The sequence below is a fragment of the Aulonocara sp. 'chitande type north' Nkhata Bay genome, linkage group LG9, assembly GCF_057382095.1.
Source record: "Aulonocara sp. 'chitande type north' Nkhata Bay isolate Kocher_YH1m ecotype deep benthic linkage group LG9, A_spYH_male_GT1.1, whole genome shotgun sequence".
Lineage (NCBI taxonomy): Eukaryota > Metazoa > Chordata > Actinopteri > Cichliformes > Cichlidae > Aulonocara > Aulonocara sp. 'chitande type north' Nkhata Bay.
Window position 1 is genome coordinate 25,071,097 of NC_141352.1, and position 24,813 is coordinate 25,095,909.

Here is a 24,813-nt window from a genome sequence, read left to right on the forward strand (position 1 = left end):
GCAGGCTCCCGCATCCTGGAACGACTATGGTAGTGTTAGCAGTAACCGCTAACGCACGCCCTGTGGTGCAGTGGTTCAGCTCCATCGTTACTTTGGTGATGGATGTGACAGGAGTCTCGCTGCTCAGACAGCACCAGGAAAGATCGCTTATGCCGTCATACTGAGTCGCTGTGATTGAGACGATAAAATATTTCCTATTGCTTGAACAAGGTGCAATGTTAGTACTGTTGTAAAGGTTACAAAAATAGTTTGAAAATTTACTTTGGACTAAGCAAAAGATCATTACTTGTGATTTAATGCTTCGTAGTTGATTTTAACACACCAAGCATTGGAAGAGAAGCTCATTTGTACTCTTTTACTCAAAAGTGCGGCTATTTCCTCCTCCATCAGTACTTTATTAATGGTATTGTGGGAAAATTTGAAAGATGAAAGGCTGATCGCTCATGGTGTTCAGCTCTTTCCCTGTGTCCTGTCTCATCATGAGAAGACAGAGCAACAGAGTTGCACCCACTCCGGGTGTCTGCATCTCTTTCAGTGGAAGGATGAGGAGAATGATGGACCTCCATCTCCTTTGTTTTTTTTTTGATGGAGGCAGTCTTCAATCAGTCTAACACCTAAATCCAGTCTGCGGCTCGTATTAGATGAGAAATAAATTACTTCACCCCTCCAGTATGTTGTGGTACTTTCTGCCACCAAATCTTCTTCAGTCCTCAATGGTTATTTTGCTATGTGGGCATGTAAATAAAGTTTTTCTACAGCTGTGCATCCAAGAATTCTTACAAAAACTCTTGCATCAGACGAAATGATTTTATATCAGATAGACTTCTCTTGTAGATTAGAAATAACATTAGAAGTTCCAGCAATGTTGCAGCATGAACAGATGGCAGTAAGATAATTAAGCCTTATTTCCTTCCTGTAATGTGGCTATTCATTATGAACACAGTATCGATTCAGCCAAACACCGTGTGATATACTTAGTCGCTACTTTGGTTTCAATTGAGTCGAAATTGGAAAACAAGTAAATACTACTCAAATTTTCCCAGTAATATTCTCAGTGCTCCAAAAACTTAGTTTCACTTAATAGTCCAAAAGTTTAGGAATGGTTAAGGAATCGCAACAGATTACTAATTATTGAGTAATTAACTAATAATAACAATGATACTAACTAATAATGCACTATTAAAGCTAATAATGTTTAATAGTTTTTAGGACTTTGCTGTATGTTATGTTCATCTATATACATGCATAGCTCCTTTTTTTCCACATAATGCTCTTGAAAAATGTATTGGCTCACAAACCGATCACATTTCATCAACATGCAACCCTAGATCTATAAGCCCAGATATGAACAACCACACAGCCTTTCTGCACATACAGTTTTAATTTTCATCTTCAGAAAATGAGCATGGTGTGCAGTCAGTGACGCACTGTGTTATCATCTCGGCTACACTTTCTTTTTTCCCCCCCTTATACAACGATTAAAGTGAGAGTTTTGCAGCTCATGTGCCACATGTGTTGTGTTACGTAGGCATAACTGTAATGTTACGCAACATGAGAGCTGCCAGCATTTAAAAAGGTTGTTTTGGGTTTTTTTTTTATCTTGTGCTAGTCACAGTTGGTATGTAGAAGATAAGTCTGTCATCACGCAAGTATGTCAAATAGCCCTGCAAAGCCCCGAATGTGCAATAACTGAAGCCATATGTACTGTATGGCTGTGTGGAGGTTGAGGAAGCAGAAAAAGGCTTAAATGACAGTCCTGATTATTTTGACAGATACTGTGATTTCTGACATTAACCACAACCCAAGAACAAAATCTTTTTACTGTTTTTAGTCAGAATTTCAACTGTTTTAAACAAAAACATGTGCCCGAAATGAGGTCTTAATCAACAGCTTTCACAGAGTTTGATGAATTTCTCACCATTTTGGCAGATCGTATTGATAATTTTATATTTGAGACATTTTGAGCTGGAGTGCAAAATGTCAGTGAAGTCAAAGTTTAGAAAAGTCCATAAAACAAAACCAAAATAATCCCCTTACGAGCTTCAGGTGCTTTGGTGGAAGTAATCATAAAAATATGTAGCTGTTTGACTTCCCACAGATGTTATATTACAGATTTACTGAATGTTAATCATCCACTGCGATGGTGTTAATCTTCCAAAGTGTTTGTGATGAGAGGAACAAAGAAAGATATTCAACAGCTCTTTTTTCAGGTGGCAGTTATTTATGAAGTATTACTTAACATGAAAACACACTGAACTAACAGTGAACCCTCTTGTTGACTCTATCTTCCTGTTTCTGAAACCACAAAATGACCCGGTGTTATTCAGCTGGAACAACCTGCTCCTCTGTGATACCTGTGAAGAATCGCCAACAAGGGATTTCTCGTGTTTTTACATCAAGTTGATGAATAAGATCTGTGCATAGCCATGGGCAGTTTTTTTTTAAAAGTAAAAACACACTTCTCTTTGTTTGACCAAAAACCACTTTGCTTTACACAATTATCGGGGGTGTTGTTAGCGGAGTGAGTGCTCTTTTATGTGGCTCTTAGTTTGTTCTGACTCTGAAATAGCAGATTTCATATCTGATAATGCAGAACAACATCTGCAGCAGGGATTTCCACTCATTTTTAGGGGTGAGGTTATGATCAATTATGCAATTTTTTTTGTTTAGTTTTCATGTTAAAAACAAATTCTCAGTCAAGCTATACTTACAATCTTAGACATTTAACGGGAACCTATTATCCTAATTCGTGCCTGTTTTTATTTTTGCACTCTACTAGTCTAGTTTTCTATTAGTGGTGCATCCCCTCAGCTCATTAACTGTTTGAAATAAGCTGTTTTAGTTCCTCTTCCTTTAAGCCACCTTTGTAGTGATTGGCTGGAATAAGTAAACAGCTCATTAACGACCTCGGAAAAAAGCGAAACCAGTGGTGCTGACGTCAGCTACCGAGCAAATTCCTATTTTAAGAAGAAAGTGAAACCATATCATTAGCCTAACACTAGAAAATTAGTTTGTAAAACGTCAAGCTAATGTTTTAAAGACCTCCTTTCTAGTATTTATGTCCGGCTTCCACCTGCACTTTCTGTTCTGAAGATAAACACTCAAGTTCCTGTTTGTTTTTCCTCTTTTCAGGCCAAGCAGAAGGATGGGCGGGATCAGAGCGAGGCGTCAGCCGCCGCTTCTCCCGGAGTGGACGACGAGCCTTTTTCCTGGCCGGGGCCCAAGACGCTTCGCCTGCGCCGGACATCCCAGGGCTTCGGCTTCACACTGCGACACTTTATCGTCTACCCGCCTGAGTCTGCCGTCCACAACTCACTAAAGGTCAATGAATATCTCTGACCTCTCTGGTGACATTAATATATTAAAAAAAAAACTCCCAATACAACCAACCGAAGAAGGATCTCACTTAATTTAAAATAAAGATGCCTGCATAAAAGGTTATTGGTTGATCAAACTTGGGGATCTGATATCAGGCCTTTGGTATTTTTGAGGCATGTTAAACTTGGTTTCATATATAAACATTCAGGAGATCTTTTAGACTTTGTTTTAGCTTCTGTTATACTGCATCCACATTTTATTGGACAATATTGATATTAAAGACATTTTTAAAGTTTTATACTTGGAGGAACTTCAACTTCAGTGTTTTCATCCTTTTATTAGTCTTTTTTTATCTTTCTTTTACGTTAAATAGCTTTATGGTAGCCACACTGATTAGTGATCATCACATTTGCGTGAGACTAGAAAAATACATAATCCCAGTTCTTTTAACTGCCAAGAAAAAGCAGCTGGGTTTGTTTTAACACAGTCATATATGCAAATGATAGCACATTCTCTTTAAATTCAAAAGTTTTACATATTAGTAGATAAGAAAAAAATATGCGATTCCCAGCAAATCTTAAATTTATGGTATTACAACATCAGAAGAACAACACTACAGGATGTATCACACCCTGCCAAGCCAAAATGCAGTTTTATGTGGAAGGTGCAATAAGTAGCTGCCAGGAGTATTCAGGTGTGTAAACACAGTGCTGAGAGAGAAAGACATCTTAAAAACTAATTTTAAAGAATAAACCTTTGCTGCTCACCAACCTGGGAAGGCTTATGAGGCCATTTCCATACAATTTGAAGTCCATCATTCTATAGAGAGAAACCTACAGATGTAGGATAGAAATTCAACATTTAATACAGTTAGCAAATTTTCCCAAGATTGGACGTCCCGACATATTCACCCCAATGCTCAGAGAAACTACAAAAAACCCTAAAGCTGCATGTCAGACTCTGTAGGGCTCACTTTGGACAGCACACTGAACAAGTATGGATTGTTTGGAAGTGGCCAGAAGAAAACCTCTTCTCTCTAAAGAGAACATGGCACAGCTTAGGTTTGCAAATTTGCTTCTGAGGAGACCACAAGACCTCTTGAACAATGTGGAGACAGAGCTCCGCGTTTGGGGAAAACCAACGACAACATATTAACACAAATGCCCCATACCAACTGTCAAGCACAGAGGTGGAGAGGTGATGATTTAAGCTTGTTTTGCAGCCACAGGACCTGGATACTATTAAAAACTCCATGAAGCCCAACTCAGGTCATATTAAAAGATTCCCCCAAGTCTTTTTTTTAACTGGCACAGATAAAAAATGTCATATTTTCCCTCCAAAACGTCTGCTCTGGCCTTCTCCAAAATATAGATTAAGGGTTAAAGTTAGAGGTGCCAAATACGATGACTTAAACCTCAGAGGGCTAATCTTGTTCTTTTTTAAAAAATAATCAAATTAATAAAAATGTAACATTTTTGTTATTCTCCTGAAAGTTGTTGATTATTTTCTTTATCCAAGCCATAAAAGTGTTCCAACTGTGTTAAGAGGAAAAGATTTATTGGATTTATAAATGTAACGACAGTGTCTAAAATAAAAATGTGAAAAACAGTGTCCAGAAATGGCATGCTAAAAATAAAGCACATATCTTTCATACAAACTTTTGCCACTTTTAAAGTGTGGACAAAAGTCAAAGAGCTGCTTGGAATTAGTTTGCAGTTCGGCATCTGCTTTTGTAAGAGCGTTATGGAAAACTGGAAGCTCCGCCATCACAGACACCAACCTCACTGTGTTTTAGTTAAACTCTAATGTTAATATTCCTGTGTAGTGTTAGTTATGTTCAACAGCAGGGGTTTTAGCCATGCCTCACTTCTTTGATCCCACCTAGGAACTCTGCCAGCCATCCTCTAGATAACATCAGGACCAATCTGCCCTTTGGTATTAATCCAGTCGTTGCAGTGCTTCCGGCTCTGAATGGGCACAGACTAACATGGGGTAAAGGGCTCTGGCTGCACACATAGGTCTCCTTTAATGGGAAAATGTGCCGATGTTTTGAGTCAGTTCACTCAAAGCTTATCATAGCATGCCTCTTATTAGTTTTTGTAAGTGATAATTCTGGATAAGTTGCGTTTACTTTCCTCTGAAGTCTATTTTGACAACCTCTTGTTTTTGCACAGAAGGATTTCCTACAAAGTCAGCATAGCATGTTCTGTTTATAGCTTTTGGCTTCGGTTCTGCATGTTGAAAGAGAAACTGTGGCACGACAGTTAGGATTTTCAGACTTTTATGAAACCAGAGAGATAGACAGATTCTCCCAGAGGTCTTCTTGGGTATCACAGTGTTGTTTCGGGCACTTTCAAGTCCAGTCTGGGTCTACTTGTTTTTTCTGTGATCTTGCTGTAACATTTTCAATATGGAGCTGGCATTAGAAAGAAAACTCGAGGCACTAATGTCGTCTCCCACACTTGGCAATTAGCACTTTTCTCTCTGTTCTTTTAGTTATGTTGGTGTAAAGAATTACAAGCTGTTTCGCAAGATTTCGCTTCCTTTTAGCTCAGTGAAAAAGCATTCAGAATGAAACATTACATTTGACCATAATGAGCTCTTCTATTATATAACCTTAGCCGACAAGAGGACAGTTAAAAAGGAGCTCATGCCTGTACATCCATCACTTCTTCTCATTGTAATTACTTTTAGAGTCTTGGATTCGAGTTCTTGACTAATCGCAATGTGAGGATATTGGAGTTAGTTTGAAGAGGGTCAGGCCGTCTTAAGCAAAGCCTTGGGAGAGCAGGGTGACTTAGAGGGTACATGCAGAACATGTGTGTCACAGAGCGGAGGTGGATTAAAGCAGAAGTGTGTGGGCTCTGAAGGAAATAACAGTTTTATGTGTTAAATAAGTGGAAAAACACAAGCATGGCTATGAAATGTGTTTCCTTTAGTCTAAACTGTTTAAGAGATTGTTGTTGTAATCTTCACTTTCATTGGCAATCACTGTAGTCCCTCACCTAAAACTTCAGAAAAGGAAATGCTTCGACCGTGCACACAGCGTAAGACGTACCTGCACGCTTACTTTGGTTTCTCAGCTCTTGAGTCTATCATAGTAAGATTTGCCAGCGTTTTTGTGCTTCACAAGTAGTTCATTTTTGTTACTTTCATTTTTGGAAACGTTTGTGAGTAAACATGGGGTGTGGTGATACGTTGAAGTTTTCCGAGCACCTGCTATAAGTCCAACAACCACAGTTTGATGCTACACTTGCGTTCCCCACAACCCACATGATGTCTGTGTACACATTTCCATTTTAGCATCACAGAACAAAAACAAAAAGGCACCATCGTATGGTGGTATTCAGCTCTGTGCTTCATTACACAAAACTGTATTTATAAGCTGAATTCTCACGAAAGCATATTAGCATATTAGATATAGGCTAATATTTAGCATAGGATGGGTATTGATGATTGACATGAGAAATGATCTGCATTTGTGTTTACAGAGTCTTTCTTGGCTTCTCCGAATGAAATGCAGTGGAGATATATGCCAATATAAAAGAATATTAAGAAATAATCAACAGAGGAAAATGCTGATGCTTATTTTCTCTTTTTTCTTTCCTCTACCAGGATGAAGAAAATGGCAGCAGAGGTAAGTCAGAGAGTATATTATCAAATTCTGCATGCATTAGATGTGCACTGTGAGCTGGACCTCAGGTGTTGCATGAGGGAGATGCACACAAACCATTTCCTTGCAGCTCTCCATCACAAGCCCCCTTGAATGATTATCTAATTAGGATTGACAGTCCATTACTCTAATGTGTTCTTGCTTTGCGTGGATAGAATTAATGCATTTTCAAGTCTTTGTTAGAGCATCACATTAACACTAGGAGTTGAATCTCATTGAGTGCCTTATAAAAGCACAGTTTTCACCCAGGAGTGGTTGTAAAACATTTAGAAAAACAACACGTTAAAGGCGAAGGTGTCTTTCCTGCACGCTGTGTGGCAGTAGGGTGGCTTTGTGCTGCACTTTTGCATTTCAAGCCCTCACTCTTTAGAGGGGCAGTCAGAGCTGCATGTGCCGTTGGCTTGGCAAGGCCTCAGCATTCCTTGGAGCATCCGGCTTGTCATTCCAGTCCCTCAGTATGCTGCTCACGTCTGCAGCCCAGCATGAATGCAGGAGGGTCGCTCTGCTGCTCTTCATCAAAAGCCTTCCTAAGCAGGCCTTGTCTGTATATAGAAACACAATGCTTGTTTACATGGACTCCTATTGTTACACACAGACAGGACAGCTACAGCGCACTCTTAAAGAAATAATCCAAAGCATTTTTATTGCTGCACATATCTGTGTTTTTCTAAGACATCAGTTTATTTAGTCTTCTGTATTTACTCATCTAAGATTTCCTTTTAAAAACAAAGTTGTGTATTTTTAAACTGAAGTAAACATGGAAATTTGAGAAGATAACCACAATTAGATGTTTGTTTAGCTTGCAGTGACCCTAAAGCCTTGCCAGACGTGTTTCAGTAAACCATTAAGGCATGAGCGGAAAGAGAAAGTGAAAAATCCAGGGTTAGGCTTTTTATAAATATGACTCTTAAATGCCTCTCAGTGGGAAATTGTGAGATTCCTGCAAGCGACCTTCATCATCTCTCTTTGCTCGTGGTGTCACATTCCTCATGCTACCCCCTCCCTACCCAGTTTAACCACTACATGCTTATCCATCCTCATTTAAAGCAGGCCTCCAAGTATTTAACACGCACGTGGGGTCTTCGCTTTGGCAAAAGGAAACCCCTTAGGGAGTAAGTGTCTGCACATTCTTTGCATGGCAGTATTATAGTTTATGAACTTTAATTTCTTTGTGTGAATTTAGCTCAAGTGCATTAGAGCAATTCCTGTTAAAACTCACTAGATGAAGAATAATGATTCTGGTCTTGAGAGCCTCTCTCCTGCTGAGCAGGAAGCCTCTTAGCTCCTCATACTAAATTCCTTTTTGTGTCTCAGAGGGCAGTGTTGATGATGCTGAAGGGTCCTAGATGTATGATATCAGGGACATCAGGGACCTCCCTGTGAGGCCTCTACAATAAGCACATAATGACTTATAAAATATTGATGTTGTGGGTTCTTAGACTGTAGTTACAAACTTAAAGGCAATTTCTTCTTATTATTATTATTACTATTATTACCAGTTGTAGGAATAGTAGTAGAAATTGCCTATTATGTGTTTCTATCCGAGGTCTGACATTGATTTGATGAACAGCAATCATTGTAATGCACCAATCTGAAAGTGTTTTTTGAAGCTGCCGCATGCTTGTGTTTGTTTGTGGATTTGATTTCTTGTTGACGTGTTTAAACACTTCTCGCTATCGTGACAGACAGAGCAGCCTTTGATGGTCCTGTTTTAGAGCCAGTAAGAAGCTGAATAAGATGAAAGAAGCAAAGGTAAAACGCTTTTAAGCTGACTGAGAAATTGCTTCTCGACATGGAGCTAGATATTTGAATGATAAAAGCTGACTGTGTTCAAATGGTGGAGGAGACCGGCAGTTAATTATAGGGTTGGTTATGTGTGTCACCAGATACTCTATGTTGAGGCAAGACGCTGAACACTATACTGGTGTGGACAACAGGACTCAAATTTATTGTAACGACTTCCTCTCAAATGCAGAGTTGTTGGGACTGTTTGTATCAGAAGCTTGTTTAAATTTTACACGTGGGTGGAAAAAAAAAGTCATTTAGCAAAAACTAGGCTTTAAAAATTATGTTAAATTCTAACTTTAGTTAGTTTCGTAATAAGCTGTAATGTTGAACGTCTACACTAGTCTAGTTTTTTTGCTAATAACAGTCTCCCCATCAGGATGTCTGTGGAGTCTCAAAATGTAAGGTCTTATTAGTCTACAATTGAATATTACTGTTTGGATAAAAAAATATTTAAAATGCCACAGACTTTGCTATGACGCTAAATACTGTACTGATAAATTAGATTTCTTGCATTTCTCAGTCTTTGTAAAGAACTGGTCTGGTAAACCATCTCCAATTGAGTTTTATAATGAACAGTTAGCCCCCAGTTAGTCTCTTGTCCCACAGATGTACTCCATCTGCAACTAAATGTCCTTTTACGTCCCAGTCACATAGGCCTAGAAACTGGTTAATGCAGTGGTTCCCAACCTTTTGGAGCCACGGCACATATTTCACATTAGAAAAATTACCAAACAAAAATGTCACAAAAAGCATATTGATAATTTTACCCACGCACCAGACAGCGGTACCTTTTTGAGCTTTTTTCTGACCACTACTCATGCTAGGGCCTTCATCTGGGTGGGAATTTTCTCCAGGGCCCAGGCCAGATTGACTACTTTTTCATTTCAAATATTTATCTGTTGCTATTATGCGCTGTGTCATCTCATAAAAGCATGACCATTATGTAATTTCTTCTTCCTCTTCTTCTGTGTTACTGGCATTTGACAACCCATTTAATTAGAGCAGGTAGTTGTACTGCCCTCTAGTGGAAGGCAATATAATTGTTTTGCCCGTTACTCTCGCCAATCGCTTAGAATACGAATCAGGTGGAACCAGATACTCTTCCATGGCACACTTGATCATTTCTCGCAGCACTCACAGCAATGTTTTCAACAGGGTCCAGGAAGCATCCAGATTATACATTTTTCCCTAGCGACCAGGTTGTCACCAACCAGTCTGTAGGCTTGTGGGATTAAAACTGCTCTTATAAAAATAACAAACGATCTTCTTATGGCAGCTGATTCTGGTCTCCTCTCCATCCTTATTCTCCTTGAGTGCAGCCTTTGACACCATATCTCATCCCATTCTTCTTAGCAGATTAGCTTCTCTTGGTCTCTCTCATACTCCATTAGCCTGGTTTAAATCATACCTGTCTGACCGCACTCAGTTCATTCAATTAAAACCCTTCACTTCTCAGCCTTCTCCTTTATCTACTGGGGTGCCCCAGGGATCTGTCCTCGGGCCCCTCCTTTTCACGATTTACCTTCTTCCACTCGGACACATTTTTTGTAAATATAACATTCAGTTCCACTGCTATGCCGATGGCACCCAGCTTTACCTCTCTACCAAACCCGATTCTACTCTTCCTCCACCCTCCCTCACCCTCTGCTTAGCTGAACTCAATTCCTGGTTCTCCTCCAACTTCCTTAAACTCAACAGCAATAAATCAGAACTTCTCCTGGTCGGCACTAAACGATTGCTATCCAGAATTAACGATTTCTCTCTCACTATCAATAATTCGTTGGTCCCTATCTCTCCCTCTGTGAAAAGCTTGGGTGCAGTGTTGGTCAAGTTACTTGAAAAAAGTAATCAGTAACTAATTACTGATTACTTCCCCAAAAAAGTAATCCTGTTACTTTACTGATTACTTATTTTCAAAAGTAATTAATTACTTAGTTACTTAGTTACTTTTTAAAAACACGATTTACAACCTGAATAGGTGATAAAGCGATAGATCTTTCAGCCCAATTCTACTTTTTCTGCACAATCCATCATACAAAATGTAATCAAATGGAAAAGTATCTTTTTTTTAAAACTTGTTTTATCAGTTTTAATCTTTTAACTTTATGCATCAAGCAAAAATGTAATTATATGCAACATTCTCTGACTTGAATAAATTAGTTTAACATTTAAACCTATTTTCTGCACATTCCAGCACATAAAATAAAATATTTTTTGTGTTTACATTCAGTCTTTCAAATAGATGCAAGTAAAACACAGCAGAAAATAAATAAAGTCAAAGACTCAGCGGTCCTTATGCTCTATTTTCACCTGTAAAGCAGGACTGGGGTAGGCGGAGGTTTACCCTGGTGCAGGTGTGCCGCGGTCAGTTGAAGAAGCCGCGAGTTTCTCTGTGAATTTCCCATTACGTGGTAGCGCACTCGGTGCTTGTTTAGGGGTTTTTTTTCCCTGTAAAAAGAAGTTTTCTTCCCACGCACAATGGACACTAATGTTTTTGTCACTTTTTATGGAATCAAAGTAAGGTCAGTACTTCCACGCTTTAAACGCTGCACGCTCATGCTCTCTCCCACAATCGATATATGATCCATTGTTGATCTGCACACAGCTGTTGTCACTAACGGCGCACTCGCTTACCTCACTGTCGTGAGACATTCTCGCAAAAAAATCACGGTTTTAGTAACGCAGTAATGCAGCGTTCCTACGGGAAAGTAACGGTAATCTAATTACCGTTTTTGCAATAGTAATCCCTTACTTTACTCGTTACTTGAAAAAAGTAATCAGATTACAGTAATGCGTTACAAGTAACGCGTTACTGCCCATCTCTGCTTGGGTGTCATTCTCGATAGCACATTATCCTTTAATTCACATATCAATAATGTCACACGTGCAGCATATTTTCAACTCCGTAAAATCAATCGCCTCCGCCCTTTCCTCACTCCTCATGCCACTGCCATTCTCGTCCATAATCTTGTTATGTCTCGAATTGATTACCGTAACTCACTATTATTTGGCCTTACACAAAAATCCATTAACAAGCTCCAACGTGTCCAGAACTCTGCCGCCCGTATTATTACTAGAACTTCCTCTACCCACCACATCTCCCCAATCCTGAAGCAGCTACACTGGCTCCTGGTTAAATTTCGCATCCATTTTAAAAGAATCCTTTATACATTTAAGGCTATTCATTCTCTCTCTCCACCATACCTCTCTGATTTAGTACAGATGAACTTCCCATCCCGGTGCCTCAGATCTTCATCTTCTCTTTCTCTCCTTCTGCTCGTCTGATTACAATGGGGGGCGGGGCTTTTAGTTGCTCTGCCCCTCGACTTTGGAATTCCTTACCCCCTGACCTCAGAAATATTAGTTCATTCCCTCTTTTTAAGTCCACCCTCAAAACTCATCTGTTTAAAATTGCTTATGTTTAAACCTCTGTATGCTCCTAACTTGTATCTGTTATTCTTATTATTGTGTATATTTCCAGTTTTTGTGTTTTTATTTGTTGTACAGTGTCCTTGGGTGCTTTCAAAGGCGCGATTTTTAAATAAAATGTATTATTATTGTTATTATTATTGAGGCCTTATGCTCTGTAACCTCAGTTAGCAGCTCGATTATATCAATGTTGTATTTGGGACCTGGTAAACGACTGACGCCACATTCCAGATATCTCGGAACTTGGATGCCGGAACTTGGTAGTGACATCACACCTGAGTTTATTTTAAAAGCAACCCTTTAAAATAAAGTAGAGGGCATTGTCCACTGTTTAAGTCAGTCGTGGATGGCTTGGCTTTCTTTGACAAAAAGAAATAAATAAAATGCTGAAATGAGTCACTAAATGACATCTATATATTTTAGCTTTTGATCCTACAAAATATTACACAGTCTTTTCCAGAAGGAGATGTTTCCTCAATTTCCTAATAATCTGTTATTTGCTGTATGTCATAAAATAGCATGCGGCAGAGAACTAAGAAGGATGAGTGCAATAAAAGACTTTGGCATGTGTTTGTGCTTCTAAACATTCGGCTTTGGAATTATTACTCACTGATGTGTTCAAATTGTGGATGTTGCTATGTGACAACCACTGATCACTATCATAGCAAACGACATACGCTCAAAAACACTCATAGCATCATCGAAAAACCATGTGAAACCCAGACAGATAATCCGTCCCATGTGCTTGGTTGTTTTAATGTTTCGAGAAAAAAAAAAAAGATAGAATGAAAAAAAGTTGCATTCAGCTCGAGTCAGGTCTGCGAGGTTCACTGCGGCCTCCCCATCGCGCTGCACTGGAGTTTATTTGCTTGATTCCGGGCCAGGGCGTGTGATGAGTCTATTGGTGTTTAGTGGAGGAGGGAGGGGGGGAGCTGACCGCATGTCGACTAGCTGGGTGTTGCCGCTGGAAACACTTCAAACTTCTAGAAAGCAGAAACATACGCTGATGTAGATTTAGAGATACGTAAACCCTGACGTACAGAGACATAAAAACAACATGGATATTCCTTACTGTGCCTGTCTCAAATGTGGATGTGTTTATTTCCCTTCACAGCGGTTGTGTACATACCAAGCGGCTGTTATCCCAAATCGTCCTCTCTATCTCACTTCCTCTCTTCTTCCCTCCCTCTTCTGCCTGTCTCTCCCTTTCCTGTATGTCTTTTCTCTTCAGTTGTGTGTTTTAGCGAGCTGTTGAAGGGTGAAATCTGAATGAGGCGTAGTGTGCAATGCTTATGAAACTACACAGCGAGAGAAGCAACACAAAAATTTCTCCATCTGTTCAAATATTTGTTTTTCATTCAATGTGAAACTCTTTTCTCTGCAGCTTTATTTTCTCTGCAGCTTTATTTTAAAAGTCAAATTTCAGATTGTTCCCATAAATTCTGCAGAGGGAATGTAATGCAGCACAAGCAAACAGAATTCCCCTGTATTCTCCAGTGGGCTTTTTGATGCCCCACCTTTTTTAACAAAGCTACATCCAAAGTTTAATCTTTTCTCCCTCTTTTTGCTTCTCATACTGCCTTTCTTTTGATTGCTCTTTCCCTTTCTTTCTCTGTTTTCTCAATTCCCATAGTGACTTCTTTCCTCTGCAACTCTAGTTTCTTACAAATAGTTTTCCTGTCATGTCCTTCTTTCACCCCATTGAGCTCTCAATCAGTGTTTTTCTGCACCGACTCCACAGGCATGTATGAGTAATGGTAAATCTAACATATTATCGGTATTATTTAGCTCATACACCCACTCAAACTGAAAATGTGACATTAATTATCAGGATGATTCTTAATTGTCGAACATGAATGGTTGCCTGTCTGTGTGTGTTAGCCCTGTGACAGGCTGGTGAGCTGTCCAGGGTGTACCTCACCTCTTGCACCGGGGTAGGGCTCCAGCCCCTCACAACCCTGAACTGGATAACCAGAAGAGATTGGATCGATGGTTGAACATATTAGATATTTTGAGTATAAAAGCTGGGAAATCTAATAGGAAAAAAGGTTCTAAAAACAAGATTTTCTTGTAATTTGCCTTTTTGTCTCAAGAATTTGTTTTTACCTTTCAGAAATGTTTCTATTTTTTTAATACAAATTTAAATGTAAGTCTTTATTCTTAAAAATGTTGTTTGTTGGCCAGCCACAAATTTATTTTTTATCCATCATAATATGTTATTGAAGACTCCCATGGAGAGCCTCTGTAAACTGAAATGCAAAGCTTTGTAATTGTATCTAGCTAGTTCACAGTGCTAATGCAATAACCATTAGTCTGCCTGTGTGGACTTATGCTGTTTGGTTGTTTTCTTAGCTGTGAAAATACATGTACTGAAGTATCACCCCACCCCCAACGCCAACTCCCCCAACTGATTTATCAGGTCCAGGTCCAATATAAACAGCCTGGTTTCACTTGTGATGATAGAGCAATGCAGACCCACCAGTGCTCAATTATAAATGCAAACAACGAACATCACTTACTGCATTATGTCAGCTCTGCAACGATTCAACATACTACTGTAAATAGATCTTTGCTGTGACTGTCTAGCTTTCTGTTGCAACAGAGAACACACAGAGCAATTGGTCTACAGGCTAATCACTTCTACCTGGCAAACATCACTTTTCCTGAAACAACAATTGTCGGTTGCAGATATAGTGAGTGAGGGAAGTTATAAATGTTCTTGTTTGACTGGTTCTAAAGTCAGTATTTTGTAAAAACAACTCTTAAATATGCACTTGATGGCTGCTTAAGCCTATTTAGGACTTCTGGGTGAAGCTATGTAAAGCCTGCTACATTGCGTACGCACGTGGCTAAGGTCCTTGCTTGTGGGAGACCCTTAGCTTTGCGCGCGGTATGTCGAGCATTCCTCTGCAACTTTGCCATTGCAACTTAAGTTGCCAATGAGGTTTGGCTCATCAGGTTGATCTTCTCTCTTTCAGTCAGCTTGAAAAGTGGCAGCAGAAGGAGAGCTAGCCGGAAATGCACCAGTGCAACTAGACTGGCCAATCACAGTTGTTGTAGGCTGAAGTGACATGAGATTATGCTACATTCACAATAGGTTATGGCATAAGTTGTGATGTAGGAAAGATTAGATTTAATGCAAAAATATAAATCCCCCCATTACTTACATCGTTGTGCGTAAAAAGTGATGCAAACATTAAACAACCCAGGCAAAATCATCTGACCAGATGGCTCTGAGTCAAATGAAAAAAAAAATCCACAGAAAAGGGAAATACAAAAACAAAACAAACCCCCTTAAAAACATCAGTACATTGGTTGCCTCACAAACAGAATTAAATAAGATACTTTAAAAGCTGAATTTTACAAACTACTAACTATTTCACACTGGTAACTACAGCCAAACTCACCTCAAGAGGTAATAAAGTATATGAAAATGTCACATTTCAACCCACATGACAAGTAAATCAGTAGGTTTGATGTCACGGTGCTCCATGAGTAACACCTGCCCTTTGTACAAAATGTGCACGGTGTGATCAGTTTGCTTGGCATGTGTTTGAAAGGAGCACGACACTGAGCAGGAATTTCAAAGCTGAAGCTGTTTTGAAATTCATTCTAAGTGGATGAATTTCAAAACAGCTTCAGTTATTATAAAGCTGTGATGGTAAGATAAAATTAACTACACCTAAATGGACAAAAAGTATTATTAAACTGAATGACTCAAGCATAGATTACACCGTAATCCACCTACAAAATTGCACGTTCATGTGAAAAGAACAATTAACAGCCAACGCGAATAGCACATTTCTTGGGCTTTGCCACTCCTTCGATATTTGATTTGGTATTTTGGTTACGAAAAGGCAACGAAAGCAATAATTCACAGTACAGACCCATGAATGCAGCTTCAACATGTGTGAAGTAATTAGAAGCTCGACAGGCCTGGTTACTGTTGTTGAGTTGCAAGTGGAAAATTAGTGTTAAGGGGACAGGTTTAGCTCATTTTCCAAGAGACCCGAGACAACATTTTAGACTAAAATTACCCCATGTGCCTCCAGATGTTTGTCACTTGTTCCCTCACTTGAACTTGAACTCCCCTGGTGGATAGTTTGGCTTGTTTCACAGAAAGAAAACAAAATACTGATTTTTTTTCTTTTTGCTGTGCATGTCAGTGTAATGTCAATACATATCCGCTTTCCCCTCAGTGGATTGTGGTATGTGTGATTCTTAGAAAAAAAGTGATGGAAAGTACTCCACCACCTTCCTGCCCTGGTGAGAAAAAACACCAGACATGTTTGTGTGTAAATCTGATGTGATGAGTGGACATATGCACACAGTACTGTTAGGCATGTGTTTCTACCTCGGCGTGTGTCCCAGGTTAGGAATGCTGGAGTCCTGGAAGTAACTTATATTCTAATGATCCCGGAACTGCAGGAATCCAGCCCTGCTGGGTGTTACACATACATATTAGGTTACATTTCTTACTACATATTGTGTTGATGATATCATTACTTGGATTGTGAATAATAGTAGCATTGTATGTGGTGGCCAAATTTACCAGGAATTTGTATTTGAGGTATTTTAGAATCTGTTTGATGAAAACATGGTACTTCAGGGCGCATAAATGCTGTTTTTCTTGCTCAACCAATAGCATGTGGTCAGTCTTCATTATTCATATGTTGAAGAGGTGCAGTTTCTTTATTACAAATTAGATTTCCAGTGAAATGAACAGAAGAGAATGTTATTACTTTTATATAGTAAATACAGTAGGTCCCTTTTGAGATGTCTACATTTTAGGTTTTGATTAATATTTATGTGAAAACTTTCCGTTTTAGATTTACAGAGAGAAACTCCCTTCGCCAACTAGTGTCTTGGCAAAATTGCATAAAAGTTCAGGCGTATGGATACAAGTATAAATACTTGCAACAGCGTCAGACACTTGCATTTACATGGATTAAAGGCAGAAGTAGAAATTGATCTTGAGACATCATCATTGATGACAACAACTCTAACTCTGTGTAACTGGAATTAGAAGCTGACCAATCACAGCTTGTTTGCTCCTGACAAGCCACAACTTCAGTCAACATTCGAAACCTTAACAGTTTTCACCACTGGCCTCAAAAATACAGCAACACTCTGGCCTGTGTAGAGGTGCCACAAACACAGCTGACTCACTCCTGAGTTAACTCGAATGGTGATGACAGGGGTTTCAAGATGTATTGACATGCCCTGCTCCAGCGTGTGTTTATGTTACTGTCAGAAAGCTGTGTGGCTGTTAACAAAAACCAGTGTTTAGTGAAATAAGACTGGCCCGTCTGATGTCGGCAGCTACAAGTCGCCGCATCATTGTTGATGCAGTTTGTAAGGATGTGGGTTTGTTCAGTGTTTCAGAGAGGTCGGGGCTCGGGTACACAGGTGTTTCAGCAGAGTTTAGGCTTTCACAGTAGAGTTGTCTTTGGACTGGCTTGTGTGAACTGTGTACGTTGTTTCTTTATGGAAACTGAAGAAGGAAGGGCAGAATTACAGTATTTATTTTCATGATCTTCTGCCTTGAAGCAATTCAGTTTCTTTGAGCGCATGTTTGGCCTTAAAACAAGCTCTGCTTTTCGAGGAAGTTAGAGTTTATGGATTTATGTGCAGTGTACTTGTGCTTTGACCTTCCTGCACTATGGGGGGACTGCCTTGTGTCAGGGTCAGGCACCTCCCATTTTGATATTTCCCCAATGGAGCGGACCTGTCATAGATAACCATCTAAACTCCAGCACAGACCTTCTTATTAGTATTTGAAATGCTTACAAATGCACGAGTGACACAAGTGGTAGAGAACAGCGAGATGGACAGAGAGGCATTACGCCAGGGTTAATCCAGGGAGTGGGCAGCGGGCCCAGCCCTCTGTAGAATAACATTATCTAACCCAAAACAACGAGGGGGCGGGGAGCTGGCCCACGCAACCAGGCCCAGCTGTGCAGCCAGGGACCTGAGCCAGACACAAGCTTGTTGAAGTCAGGAAGTAGTGCTGAAGCCTTTGACTGTAAAATTCTAGATTGGAACATAAATACAAAGGAAGAAATACAGATAAATACTGCTGCATATGTGCAAGCCGTAATACAGACGTAATGAATACAAAGCATCTAGCTGGAGCTAATTTGCAGCATCCATTAAGCATTTAAATCTAGGTTCAAAAAGTCAAGTGAATTACCTGATAAAACTGATTCAAACTGAAAACAACAGAAAAAACAGACTGAACGCATGTCTATGCACGTATGTCTGCTTTCCTCTTCTCTCTGACTTTGTTTCAGTTATGGAGGAAATGAACAAAAATGCATGGTATTTGGTATTTGGAGACTATTTGAACAGTGCCAAAAGGCCTTGATAAGAAGCTGTCTCGGGTTTGAATGGATTAAGATGTGTCAACATTGCGTTTCAGTTTTACATTTGTGGAACCAAAAGTACATCTGAAAGAATTGCTTCTCTAAACAAGTCAAAATAATAATATGTTAGTAATGGATTAGTCATTTAAGGACCTTTTTTCAAGCAAATGAGCTCATCCCATTCGATGTTTTCCCTTGCCTTTACATGGATAAACAGAATACCTGAAGTCATTTTTAAAGGCATTTCGTCTAATGGCTGCTTGAGGCTGGCTCCACCACAGAGTCAACTGTAAAATTCTCATTTTTAAAGATAAAATAAACATGTTTATTGCCTGTTATAGATCTTTTGTCTATAAGTAGTATTTTTCTTTTTAGCAGGTCAACCATTTCAGTTATATAGTATCTTAAAGCGTGGCTGCTTTAGGATTCAGACTGATTTGATATCTCACCCAATTATAGTTTAATCCAACCACCTATGTAGGATTATATCTAGGATTATAGAAATTAATAGGTGATGATATGGCTTCTAATCCCATCTTTTATATACAGTCTGTGGTTTATATACAGTGGGGCAAAAAAGTATTTAGTCAGCCACTGATTGTGCAAGTTCCCCCACTTAAAATGATGACAGAGGTCAGTAATTTGCACCAGAGGTACACTTCAACTGTGAGAGACAGAATGTGAAAAAAAAATCCATGAATTCACATGGTAGGATTTGTAAAGAATTTATTCGTAAATCAGGGTGGAAAATAAGTATTTGGTCACCTCAAACAAGGAAAATCTCTGGCTCTCACAGACCTGTAACGTCTTCTGTAAGAAGCTTTTCTGTCCCCCACTCGTTACCTGTATGAATGGCACCTGTTTGAACTCATCATCTGTATAAAAGACACCTGTCCACAGCCTCAAACAGTCACACTCCAAACTCCGCCATGGCCAAGACCAAAGAGCTTTCGAAGGACACCAGGAAAAGTATTGTAGACCTGCACCAGACTGGGAAGAGTGAATCTACAATAGGCAAGCAGCTTGGTGTGAAAAAATCAACTGTGGGAGCAATCATCAGAAAATGGAAGACATACAAGACCACTGATAATCTCCCTCGATCTGGGGCTCCACGCAAGATCTCATCCCGTGGGGTCAAAATGATCATGAGAACGGTGAGCAAAGATCCCAGAACCACACGGGGGGACCTGGTGAATGACCTGCAGAGAGCTGGGACCAAAGTAACAAAGGTCACCATCAGTAACACACTACAACGGCAGGGAATCAAATCCCGCAGTGCCAGACGTGTTCCGCTGCTGAAGCCAGTGCATGTCCAGGCCCGTCTGAAGTTTGCCAGAGAGCACATGGATGATACAGCAGAGGATTGGGAGAATGTCATGTGGTCAGATGAAACCAAAGTAGAACTTTTTGGTATAAACTCAACTCGTCGTGTTTGGAGGAAGAAGAATACTGAGTTGCATCCCAAGAACACCATACCTACTGTGAAGCATGGGGGTGGAAACATCATGCTATGGGGCTGTTTTTCTGCCAAGGGGACAGGACGACTGATCCGTGTTAAGGACAGAATGAATGGGGCCATGTATCGTGAGATTTTGAGCCAAAACCTCCTTCCATCAGTGAGAACTTTGAAGATGAAACGAGGCTGGGTCTTCCAACATGACAATGATCCAAAACACACTGCCCGGGCAACAAAGGAGTGGCTCCGTAAGAAGCATTTGAAAGTCCTGGAGTGGCCTAGCCAGTCTCCAGACCTCAACCCCATAGAAAATCTGTGGCGGGAGTTGAAAGTCCGTGTTGCTCGGCGACAGCCCCAAAACATCACTGCTCTCGAGAAGATCTGCATGGAGGAATGGGCCAAAATACCAGCTACTGTGTGTGCAAACCTGGTAAAGACCTATAGTAAACGTTTGACCTCTGTTATTGCCAACAAAGGTTATGTTACAAAGTATTGAGTTGTATTTTTGTTATTGACCAAATACTTATTTTCCACCCTGATTTACGAATAAATTCTTTACAAATCCTACCATGTGGATTCATGGATTTTTTTTTCACATTCTGTCTCTCACAGTTGAAGTGTACCTCTGGTGCAAATTACTGACCTCTGTCATCATTTTAGGTGGGGGAACTTGCACAATCGGTGGCTGACTAAATACTTTTTTGCCCCACTGTACTCTATATGTACTGGGCCACACATATTAAATGTTTTCAGTCCATTTGGTGCATAAAATGAAAGCAGTCTGCCTTTACAAACCTTTGTGAACCAGTGGGTAATGTTGCATCAAGTATGTTAGTGAGTGTTTTTCCCTCTTAGATATTTCACAATCAGCTGTTAGTGGTATTATTGCAATCTGGAAGTATTAAGAAACCACAGCAACTCAGCTATGAAGTGCCAGGCCAGGTAAAGTTAAAGAGCGAGGTCACCAAGTGCAAAGGCCTAGTGTGTAAAAACTGCCAATGCTCTGCTGACTCAGTAACTCCTCTGACATTACCGGCAGCACAAAACTGAATGCCAGGAGCTTCTTGGCATGGGTGTCCATAGTAGAACAGATCATGGGTAGGTGGTAGAGTGTAGGTGGCTCAGTACCTTTGACATTATAGTGTATATACCTATGCTGGCACCTTACAGGTTGCACATGCTTTCTTTGCCACAGTTTGCTTTAGTCATATGCCTTTTTACTGTGACGTAAAAGGGTGACGCAAGCTGGTTCATAAGTGTTATTTGTGAAAGATTTTCCCGCCAAAAATCACTGCGGTTATTCAGCTGTCCATCTGTGTTTCAGATGAGCTGAAATCATTTTGAGGCGGACTGATGTATTTCATTAATCCACATAATAGTTTCTGCTTTAAGACAGTTGGGAGCATTAAATCTATCCAAAGCTTTCCATATTTAATCCCGTTCATCCAGCTGCAGCGCATGGAAACTTCCACAATCCAATTTCTGCTGCAGAGCTGGAGCCTGCTGAGGTTGGCTAATAGCAGAGGGGGAACCTGCTTAGTACACACACTGAGAGGGGGGAGGGAGGGGAGAGTATTTGTTGACATCTGTAGCTACGGCATGGGTCAGTCACGTCCTTAAATGTGCCTGTAACATCACGCCCTAATGCATCAGTGCAGCTTTCATCGCTTGTTTTGGAGTGCTGAAGAGCCACAATGTCAGCATGCAAAGGTTTTGGTAACTGTTTAGTCACCGGGTAATTCAATGACATCATATCAGCATGAAGAGTGAAAAGCTGCTCTTAACAGTTTTACGCTATACCTGGGTGATGAGTCATTTTACAGCCTCTGCTGCCTTCTGCTGGATCAGAAACAACCGTGCAGCTGCTCTCAGTCAAACTCTGAAGTGCATTTAATGTTGACATCAGAGTAATAAACTGACTTTTGTATACCTAAAGCTTGCATATGAAATCTGTGACATTATAGCTTCCTGAACTAACATGGTTGAGATAATGGTATTGTCATTGTGAGGATTAAATAAACCAGAACATACAAGGGACAACATTTATCAGCAGATGCTGTTCCTTTTAGTAAATATTATAAACCTCCAGTATAATGGATGTTAATTTCCTGCAGTAACACATTCAGCCACAGGAGGGAGGCAGTGGTATAAACATTGAACATGCTGGCTTGCAGGGAAAGAGGACGACTAAGGTGACACACTTGCATTACAACGGGCTCTTCTGGAAACATTTCTGTGGTTCCTCCCAGCAGGAATTCGACATTAAATGCATGCAGTCTGGATGTAGTCATGATTTTAGGAAAAAAGGGACACAGTGTTACAAGTTGGATCCCAGACCCACATGTGTAAACTAAGTGAATGTTTCCTCATCTTTGAAGTTTTTCTTTAGCAACATCTGCTCCGGTCCAGCTGTTCAGAGCTCTAAAACACACCGACTGTCAGAGTAACCTCTGGCTAGTAAATGCATGTGTGAACTCAAAGCAGGGCACGGTCGTCAGCGTTCCCTGAGGGAAGAACAGTGGGGATGCTCTGATGTTGCACTTCCGCAAAGCCCGTGGGCTCTCAAAGGCAGCCGATGTTAACTGAGATTGTGGCTTAATGGGCTCAGTTAAAGACAGTTATTATCTTCATTACACACAAGGATAACTGCTGGCTATACCTTTAGATAGATGCTGTCTGAATATGTTTGAAATATGATAGTATTGATCCTTAATCAGCTACGTTTTCTCCACTAGCCTGCCTCACTGTACGTCACATGGCATGCTGTGGTAGCTTTCCCTCTGCCATATGAAAGTGACCTCCTTTGTGGCTTGTTCGCGTGCAGCCATGTCAGCATCCTGTGACCTCCCCTCGCTGTCCTTAGCCAGTGAAAGGATGTGAACTGATGCACAGTGTTTGGATGTTATGATGATGACATTTTGAGATGTGAAATAATATATTTTTCTGTGTAGCTCTGCTAAAGAAGTCGGTGTGTTAAGTTTGAAAATGCAACACTGATCAGAACTGAAAATAAGGCGTCATTCAGTGTTAGCTAATGTAATAAAATTAACCTGTTTGGCTATTTTCTGAGCAGATATCAAACATTTTAGCTATTTAATCCTAGCTTGTAATATGTTTTTCATTGTTTTAATTTAATTCAATGCATTTCCTTTTGTTTTTTGAATTACTGATAAGAAAAACAACAAAAGATCTGACCTTGGACTTTAAGGACAATTGAAACCCTCTGTGACAGTGCATATGACAATGAAAGTTTTTTCTCATTCACCAAACAGCTGACTAACTGTTAGCTGCAGCATGTTTAGTAAGATAGTGAAAAACACCCAAAATACAACATCTGGTGACAGCAGGCAACTTGATTATATATTAACAGCACTTATTTTGTTGCATTTCGACTTTTAAAGTAAAGAAAGAGCAAAATAAATCTCTGCTGCTTTAAACTGACTGAAAACCCAGGTGTTTCCTTTGGACAAGAGGAAAAATGAAAATGGCTGAAAATTTTTCCAAATATTTAGTTCTGATGGAAGTGATTTTTATCACTACTGAACCTTCCAACTTTATTCATTGGATTCTTTTTCTATTTTTGTAAGCTGTTTTTCCTGAGTAAAGTTATCTTTACTAAGTAGGTATTCTCACAAATAACAGGAGAATGCACAGACTATCCTTTGCCCTAACTATACTCAATATGAACATATTGGGGTATACATCTTAAACTTTTGAATTTTCAGTCCCATAGCAGCGAGCACCCAGTCATGTAGTCTGCCTTTACAAACATTCATGAAAGAATGGGTTTCTCCAAAGAGCTCATTGAATTTGAGCGTGGTGCTGTAACAGGATGCCACCATTGCAACAAGTCAGTTCTTGAAATGTATTCTGCGCTAGCTTTTCATTCATCAACTGTAAGTGGTATTATTGCAAAGGGGAAGTGTTTAGGAACCACAGCAACTCAGCCATGAAGTGGCAGACCGCATAAAGTTGCAGAGCGGGAATCGCAGAGTGTTAAAAGTGTGTAAAAGCTGCTAAATAAATTGAACTGTAGCGCTCCAAACCTCCTCTGGCATTGACATCAGCACAAAAACGGTTCGCCAGAACCTTTGTAGTATCAGTTTCCCAAGCTTAGCAGCTCCCAGTACAGGTGGCCCAGTATATTTATCCATAAAGTGTATGTGTAGCAGTCATACTCATGTACACAATCACCTTCAAAAAAGAACTCTTTGAGACAGGAAAAAAAACTCTGCAAGTCATCATCTATCAACAGTCTAAAATTTATGGACTCTCCTTTTTCTATACTTTCCTTGGACTTCGTGTTTTTGCTACAAACTGTGTGCATTTACATCATTTCAGGGCTTCAAAGGGGAAATATGCAATAATCAGCATCATCAGCAGAATATTGAAGCTGTTAAATTCTCCCAATGCAATTTGGCCTAGTTATGACTCCACTGCTGCTGCTTTTCCTAACTGTGTGACCAATCGCCATTCTGCATGTGTGCTCACTCTCTCTCTCACTCTCTGGTTGCCAGGGAGACAGAGGAATCGTCTGGAGCCAATGGACACGATTTTCGTCAAGCAAGTGAAGGAGGGAGGTCCCGCCCACGGAGCTGGACTCTGTACAGGTACACACAAAAACACACACACACACACACACACAGTCACATTAACACACACACAGTGTAATAACCGGCAGATCTGATTAACTCTGCCTGTCTCATATCTGACCTCAAAGTGCTTTTCTATGCCAAGATTTCTTCACGTCTGTACTGTAGGTAACTCACTTCCTTGTAAACTGC

The 24,813-nt window shown here is 40.0% G+C and overlaps 1 protein-coding gene across 5 annotated transcripts in view; it reads left to right on the forward strand.

The window, feature by feature from the left end:
* The window catches only part of arhgap21a (Rho GTPase activating protein 21a), a 107,078-nt gene that overhangs the window by 49,557 nt on the left and 32,708 nt on the right, over positions 1–24,813 (forward strand). For all 5 annotated transcript variants that reach the window (XM_086306685.1, XM_086306684.1, XM_086306680.1 and 2 more), the window contains 3 exons: positions 3,133–3,321; positions 6,934–6,955; positions 24,547–24,639. In XM_086306685.1, the coding sequence (XP_086162811.1) occupies positions 3,133–3,321; positions 6,934–6,955; positions 24,547–24,639 (304 nt within the window). The remainder of the gene's footprint in view (positions 1–3,132; positions 3,322–6,933; positions 6,956–24,546; positions 24,640–24,813) is intronic.